General features: G+C 61.2%; 1 protein-coding gene across 1 annotated transcript; it reads right to left on the bottom strand.

Moving 5' to 3' along the window:
* Positions 1–3,965: 3,965 nt before the first annotated feature.
* On the bottom strand, positions 3,966–5,755 carry FGF4 (fibroblast growth factor 4; the record flags this gene model as incomplete). The annotated part of the gene is made up of 3 exons (XM_082749524.1): positions 3,966–4,185; positions 4,753–4,856; positions 5,416–5,755. The coding sequence occupies 3 exons, from the start codon at positions 5,753–5,755 to the stop codon at positions 4,009–4,011; spliced, it is 621 nt and encodes a 206-aa protein (XP_082605650.1). The 3' UTR covers positions 3,966–4,008.
* Positions 5,756–8,374: the final 2,619 nt, after the last annotated feature.

Genomic DNA, 8,374 nt, shown 5'->3' on the forward strand with positions numbered 1-8,374 from the left:
CCTTGTCCTCAGCGTCTTTGCTTGTGGCCACAGGGACCCTGTCCCACAGCCCTTCCTGCCACCCTACCATCGACTCTCCCACTGGGCCGTGTCCCCGGTCCCTACGACGGGCCTCTCGGGCCTCCCGAACCCTCCCGGCGCTCCAGCCACGGGGGACTCCCACATCCCGGCACCCTCCCACCCCTGCCCCCGGACTCCCACTCAGTACTTTGGCCCTGGCTGTCCCCTCGGCGGGGCATGCTTTCCCCAGAATGGCTTCCTCCCTCCGCGCCTCCAAGTCTTGGCTCAAAACCACTTCGAAGCGAGGCCACCGTGGGCCACCTGCCTCCCCACCTGACCCTCCTTCCCTTTACCTTGCCAAATGCCTCCCGGCCTCCCGTGTGGGACCACCTCCCTCATTGTGAGGGGCGCCCTGTGGGGACCAGGACCTTCCCTCTCCTCACTGGAGCACCCCGAGCTCTAGGCACAGTGCCCGGCCCATACCAGGCGGCAGGTACGTGTTCCTGAGCGCGTCCTCTTCGTCGGCCTCCGGGCTCTCTGCACTCTGGAGGCCCAGTCCGGCTGTGGGATTCTGCCCGGGCCTGGCAGGCTTTTGTCCACAGCAGCTGGATGAAGCCTTCCGTGTTGGGCTGGAGACCTTCTGGGAACCACGGGAGACAGAGAAGACCCGCCAAGCCCAGACGTCTGTCAGCGCTCCAGTCCTCACCGCCCCTGCCCCCACAAGAAATATAAGCGCCCCTATTAATTTCTCTCGGGCTGCAGGGACAGAAGGAGCACAGTGGGCACCTTGACACAACGGAAACGTAGGTGTCCCCTTTCTGGAGGCCGGGAAGCCCCAGATCCTCTGAGGCCCTGAGGGTGAACCTGCTCGGGGCCGTCCTCCCGGTGACTGGCGCTTTTCAGTGTTCTCCGGCGTTCCTCCACTCGTGGGGGCGCACCCCAGCCTCCTCCCTCTCGGGACCTTCTCCCTGTACGTGAACTTTCTAGAAGTACCCCAGCCCATGGATTGAAGGCCACCCGAATGACCTCACTTTAACAGAGTTACCTCTTATTGAAAGACACTATGTCCAAACAAACTCATATTCTAAGGACTAGGGGCTCCAAAACTTTAACCTGAAACACAGCGTGCCCCTTTCTTGGGCACATCGCAGTCACGGGCATCGAAAAGAAGGTGGTGATGTCTCGGACAGCAGAACAGGTACAATTAAAGATCCCGAAGTCCTGATTGCCTTTTGGGGATCTATTTGTCATGTGATGGACCTGTTCTGTTGAGGGCGATAAATCCACATTCTAGATCCCTTAGGGTTAGGGTTTTTTTTTTTGTTTGTTTTTACTGCCGTCCACACCACCTCTATCACATCCCAGGAGAGACTAGTTACACACCCGTGTTCACAAACTCATCCATGCCCTTCCTGGGACTGGCACGCTCGGGCGATTCCCGGGCAGCCCGCCCCGAGCGTTGGTGGGGGATGCTGTGCATTGGCCCCACCACGAGAACAAACTGCAGGATTCTGAGTCCTTGTGAATTCTGTGACGCTCACACCCCACTAGGCTCCTGTCTTCAAGGCCACATTTGTGCGGACACGGCTGGCGGAAACTCGTCTCCCCCACCCGAAGCCAGGCCAGGCAAGGCCGAGGCCTCAAATAGACACTGGGAGGCAGGAGGGAGCCAGAGCTTGGCGTTTCCAGGCAGGTTTTAACCGTGTTCAGTACCTTCCCCGGTTCTTTACATCAAGTCCAACAGGGTTCTTTTTGAACATGACAAGTGTTTCTGTTTATTCAGGTCAGGTCCATGTGCACAGCACATACATCGCGCAGGGTCGGCGCCTGTATAAAACTACAGATTCTGCAAACGGCAGAAGTACAGAAACCTGAAATCCCATCACAGCAACACGAACACTTTGCAGTATTTCAAGAGGTCCGATGACATCGCTATACGCTTCCCACGTGACTCGCTGACGAGCCACCGGCGGCCCAGGGTGACCACGTTCTGCACTTAAGACATCCTGATTCCCGACCACCCGACGGGGCTCTGAGACGAGACTCGTGCCATTGTCCCCGGCAGCTATGACTTAAATACGGGGTGAGTTCTCGAAACCCCGAAAGGCCATGCGTTCCGGCCCCGCCCCCCACCATCAGAGCAGAGACCGGAGCATCCCCATCTCCGCGAGGCTCCTGGACCCCAGGACGCAGTTTAACACTGAAAACGTTTTTATTTCACTGCACGGGCAGCAGGTTACGATGTACAGAGCCCAGCCCTCCGGCTTCACAAGCGGCTTCCTCCCTCCTCTTGGCCTTGGTTTCGGTTTCGGGGACAGTGTCTGAAGCCGATATTCGCATCCGAACAAAGCATTTTTAAGAAAGGAATGTGAAAGACACGAACTCCAATCAGCCTTTTCCAGTCTTGCTGTCTGGAGACTCCCATAAAGTTAATTCGGGAGGCAGTTCAGAAACATCCTAGGAGAGCATTAAAGTCTGACAAAACATTCGGAGCATGTCTGGTAGTGAGCTAAAGGTCATTTTGTATAAACGCCAGAAAGTCATTCATTAAAATTAAACGTGTGCCATCACCTCAGGACTTTTTTTAAACATCACCGGTCCTGCCCCTTTCCACCTCGGCTGCGGCGACAGGGGTTCCATTTGTAAAATATATAAAGAAAAAATATAAGGTTACTTGATGACCATACAGTGCACTCTAACAGCTGTCTGCAAATATTTTCACCATGATTATCCTTACTAAAAGTAAATCACGGGGTAAAGATAGCTCAAACGTGACAAGGTTTCAATGGGGCGCACCGACGCGATCTGCAATCCTCTTTGGCCACATTTGGAAAAAGGGCCACTTGCGATGGCCAACGCCTGCCCCGGGTCTGAGCTTTTCTGCAGATCTTGCCGGGTGAGTGGGTTAAGGGCTTTCGAGGTAGATGTGAAATCCATTTCACCGGGGAATGCGACGGAGAGAAGCAGCACCTTCCCCAAGCAAACACTGCATTCAGTGTTTTTGCACAATGACAAGGACATTTCACCGAAAATGAACAGCTAGTTCTAAAGTTCTAGTCCAAATCTTCCCCAAGAACAGGGAAGCACATTTAAAAACAAAACAAAACGAAACAAAAAAACCCAGAAAAAAAAAATCCTATATTCTATTACTTATCAGAAATACCAGCTACCGCACGCTTGTATTTTATCACTAGGGTTTTGGTTGTGGTTGGCAAACACACCCATCGGTCCGTGACCAGCTTTCCGGCGGGCTGTCCGTGCCTTTCTGTCAAATTTACGAAATTGCTTTGTTTTTGCCTCTACCCCAGTGGCCACAGAGAACCACAGGCTGCGGCTGATCCAAAAAAGGAAAACAGGAGTTTATAAAAGTTGTCTAAGAGTCTCTCCCCCATCGGGGAGATGGAGGAAGATTGACTACAGCAAAGTTCAAAGGTCAGTCTTGGCAGATCTAAAAACAGAGGGGCAGCGGGGCACTCCCACGGTGCATTTTCGGTACCCGGAGTAAAGCGATATGTCCCATGAACAGCAGCGGGGCACAAAGGAGCGAGGCGCTGGGGGGTGCTAGGAGCAGAGCCGGGGCAGGGAGGGTCCCTTTGCTGGCTCGGAAGCCCTGGGGAAGGCCTCTCCAGACACAGAGATGCTCACCACCTCCACCGCCGTGCGGGGAACCCTGCAAAGCAGGGCGGAGACTGGGGTCTGATGTCACCATTTTTAAACACAGAGTAGCAGCACACTTGTGACAACTTTTTGACAAGTTAAATACAGCCAGTGGAAAGGTCTTCACTGTCTTACCCAGAAAACTCAGGGTTGGGGATTTTGGGGGTCATTTTTTGTCTTTTTTTTCCCCAGAAAAATACAAAACACACCCACAGAACCATAAATAATTTGGTGGCGATATATACACATTTAAATAATTAATTTAAATATCTTACACCTACTCTTGCATTAGACCGTCCATCTGAAGAAAGTCTCCTGACTGTCCGGGACTTGGAGGCGGGACGCCGGGAGTCACAGCCTGGGGAGAAAGTGGGTGACCTTCATGGTGGGGGACACTCGGCTCCCTTTCTTGGTCCTGCCGGTCTTGCTCAAGGCGATGAACATGCCGGGGTATCTGTAGCACTCATAGGCGTTGTAGTTGTTGGGGAGGAGGGTCTCTTTGAACTTGCACTCCTCTGTGAAAAACGGCTGGGCGGGAGAAGGGACAGTGTCAGGTGGGGCCCCCTCCTGCCCTTCAAGGAACCCTGAGGGCCACCTGTCAGGGGCTCCTTTCTGACCCAGCCCTGCACTGGCTGAGAGGTCCCTCCTCGGATGCTGGGGTGCCAAGACCCCCACAGGCATCTAAGTGGCCAGTCCATGGCCACTGGGGCTCCAGCCACCTGCCTGGACCTGGGGGGCCAGAGAATTTCATCTACACACGACCCCCCTACAGTCTGCAGTCCTGCCTTCTGGAACCCCCCAGAAAGACGCCACAGGGAAGGGCTGCCAATGTCCCCTCTTCCTGGACTAGAAGGTGCCGCTCAGGGATGGCAGAAAGTACACTGTTCCCGTCCTGGCTCTGCGCCCCTCGCTGGGACAGGCCCCGGGTGGCCGGCACTGCCCCCGGGTACTTGTGTCCTGGGGGGAGGCGGAGCCACTTCCCTGACCCACCCCAGCAGCAGGCGGGATGCAGGCCTGGGCCGTCCTGCCCTCGATGTCCCAGCCCGGGCGGCGGCGGCGGCGGGGGAGGGGGCTCTACCGGCCGGAGGTACTCACCGAGCCGTACAGCTTGCCCTTGCTGCTCATGGCCACGAAGAACCGGCTGGCCACGCCAAAGATGCTAACCACGCCCCGCTCCACCGGCGACAGCTCCAGCAGGCCTGGGGGCGCAGCGCGGGTCACTCCCGGGCAGGGGACCCTGGCCCATCCCACCTGTCCCGGACCCGGTCCTCCTCCTGCGAACCACCGGGACCCCAGTTTCTAGGGTGGAGGTGGACGTAAGGGGGCCCCGGAAGCCAGCCTGCGCGGGCGCGGAGGGACCGGCCTCCCGTCCCGGCCCCGCGGCGGCGGCGCCCAGTCCGGCACAGGAGGAGCCGGTCGGCTCCGCGGGCCCCCCGGACCCCCGCGGGTGCCGGTTGGCCGCGCCGTTTGCCTTGTGCCCACGGGCGCAGGCGCTGGAATTCCGCACCCAAAGCCCGGGCTTCCGAAGGCGGGGAGGTGGGGCCGGTTCGCCCGGGTGCGCAAAGGCCGCCCCCCGCCCCGGGCACTCCCGGCGCCGAGAGTGTTTGTGTCCCTGCGCCGGAGGGACCCGAACCCGAGTCCGTTCCCGTTCGCACGGCAGCCAGCAGGTGCGAGCTCGGACCTCCGTCCGTGCGCGGGGCGGAAAGGGCGGCCGCTGCCCCGCGCCCCTCGACCCCTCCGCCGGCCCGCCCCACTCACTGTCGCTCGTGTCCGCGTGCACGCCGCCGATGCGGCCGTCGGGGAGCACCTGGAGGTGGAAGCCGATGCCCACGTTGCAGTAGAGTCGCCGCAGCCGCTTGATGCCCAGGAGATAGTCCCCCGCGCCGCTCTGGACGGCCGCCTCCTTGGGCTGCGCGGCCACCGGCAGGCGCGCCAGCGAGCGCGCCACCAGGCTCTCCCAGCGGCGCTCCAGCTCGGCCCCCAGCGTGCCGTTGGGTGCGGCGGGTGCGGCGGCGCCCCCTCGGCCGGCCCAGGGCGCCAGCACCGCCAACAGGACAGCCGGGAGCAGCGCCGCCGCGGCCGCCCCGGGCCCCGCCATCCCCGCCCTCGGGCGGTGCGCGCGGGAAGCCGCGGGGCCGAGCTGCTCCTGGGGCGGCCCGCGGGAGCGCACGACCGGGACCGGGACCGGGACCGGGGCCGGGGCCGAGGCCGGGGCAGGGAGTGCGCGGCGGGTGGAGCAGCGGGAGGCAAGGGACGGGGCCCGCAGGCGACAGCAGCTACCCGGGCTGCATGGAGGTCGGGCGGCGGGGCAGGACGCGCTACCCGGGCTGGGACCCCGCGGAGCTGTGCGCGCCTCCCTGCGCGCTGGGCCGGCGGCGATCGAGCCACTATATATAGCCGGGCGCCCCCTCCTACTCCCGCGGGGGGCCGTTCACGTTCGCCTGGGCGCCCGGGGCGCTGTGGCGCTCGCGGCTGGTCGCAGGCCGCCTGCCAATCAGGGCTGGCTGGGGGAGGGGAGGCGGCCGGGACGAGCGCCGCTAGTGCCACCTGGAGGGTCCCCGGCCCCCCCCCCCCCCCCGGGCTTCACCGGCGCACCGACCTGTTGGTCCCGCCCCTCGCGTCTTCTCCACTCCTGCCTCCCAGCCAAAGTTTTGCCTCCCGCACTTTGTCCCTGCCTGTCCCTTTCTCTGCCTCTGCGCCAGCAGCTGGAGTGCTGCCCTAACCAGGCACCGTCGGTTCCCAGCAGCCACTCCCGGGAACCCGGTTCCTTTGCTGGGACCATGCAGACCCGCCTGGGTTTTGGGGGGTAGGTTAGAGCAGTTAGCGAAGTGAGCACCTGCCAGGGAAGGAAGAACCCAGCGCCAGAAGCTGGGGGAGGCAGGCCCCCTCTCCCCCAACCCGCACTCTGGTTTGGCCCCCTGCAGGCTACATGGAATTCTGGAAGCCAGGTAGAGGCATCACCTGGGCAGTGGGTGCTACTAAGGGAGTGCAGGGGGTGAAGTGGTGGGGTGCGCCCAGGAAAGGCCACAGCCCTGCACCTTCTACACACATTGTTCTCCAGGTAAGCGCAGGTGGCAGGGCTCAGGGCAGGGCAGGGCAGGATATTTGCAGCCCCTTCCCCACCCACTCACAGGAGCCCCCTCTCCGGTGGGGACCCAGGCCAAGCCTCTGGAGCACTCCACCCTGCACACCTGCCGTCACCACTCTCCTCTGTGCCCATGATGGCCTGATGGAGGCAGGACTCACCAGAGGCCCAGCTAGGTGCTGGCTCATCTAGGTGTGGAAGTCCCTGTTTTCTGTGGTGACTGAGGGGCCTTGCTACCACCTGCCAGCAGGTCCTGCCCAGCCATGGCTGCCGGGTCCCAGACCCCCCACTGCCGCCCCTGCACTTGTGGCCAGAGACATCCCGGGGCCATTTCAGCCTCTCCCGCTGCCCACCCACTCCTGCCTCAGGAGTCCTTGGACCCAACCTCTGAACCCTACTGGGGCTCATTCACCCCACTAGAGGGGACTTGGGAGATTTGAGGTGTCTTGTCTTGAAGCCCAGGCAGGGGAGCCTTGGCAGGATGGGAACCTGGTCTCCAGCCTCCTCCGTGAGGCTCTTTGCTCCCCTCCGGGCCTGCAGCCTACTGGAGCAGTGCCCACCCAGGCCAGGGCCTTCCAGAGCTGCGCTGGGGACCTGGGGCGCTCCAAATGAGAATTTGGATCTGGGCCCAAGAAGATGATTCTGGCCAGGGCACCCATGCAGGGGACCGAGAGACAAGTCCCAAGTCCTTTCTGTCTCCCTCTGGGCCAGGAGGTGCCTCCCGGCGGGGTCTTCACAGGGTGTGGTCCCTCTTCCCAGGACCCCCTCAGGGAGCGTCCTTCCCGGTCTTCTATTTGCCGGCGAGTTCCCTGCAGGAATTCAGCGGCTGGCTCTTCTGGTCCCTCTCCCAGAACTCCGGCCCGCCTACACACAGTGGGTGCTCTTGGCGACTGTCCTGAGAGGGACTGACAGCCAGCAGGGGTGTCGGGAGCTGGGAGCCGACTGCGCGTCTCTCAGCCCGTCCTTACCTTTGCAGGCTCCCTCAAGGGTCCAGCGGAGCGAGCCGAAGCGCAGCAGGATCCGTCAGCCGTCAGGTGAGGGGTGTGGCAGGACCCCCTCTCGGGGTCCTCCCTGCGCCCACCCCCATCTCCCACAGACTTTTTTCCCTTGAACCTGAAGGAATCGTTGGACCAAGGTGACTAATGTTTCCAGATCCCAGTCTCCTTGAGGACTTCAAACGGACCCCGTTCACCAAGGACCTGGGGTCCGAGGAAGCATGGGGGGCCCTGTGGACAGTCTGGACTCTCGGCCTCCTGCTTCAGGGTTGAACCCAGGCCCCCTCCCTGTCGGCCCTGGAACATTGGCTGTTGCACTTCCGATGGCGCTCAGTGTCTCCATCTGTAAAATGGGCACACAGTGGTGCCTCCTGGGCGGGACAGTCGGGCTGGATGTCAGCCTTACCAGGACAGTGGGTGCTTGGGCAGCAAGCCCTGTGAGGTTCCAACAGGGCCTGGCTCCAATTTTGCATGTCTTTATCCTGGGGGGGAGGGGTGGGGCTCACCTTGCATCATGGCCAGGGACCAGAGGGACGGAAGGAAGGTTCCTCCGCCCATGACCTTCTCTAACCTCCAGAACCCCCACCCCCCCCCAGCCAATGTTGTATCTTGACAGGGGTCTGGTCTTCTAGGAGTG

Source organism: Mustela nivalis (genome assembly GCF_964662115.1).
Source record: "Mustela nivalis genome assembly, chromosome: 9".
In the NCBI taxonomy this organism is placed as follows: Eukaryota; Metazoa; Chordata; class Mammalia; order Carnivora; family Mustelidae; genus Mustela; species Mustela nivalis.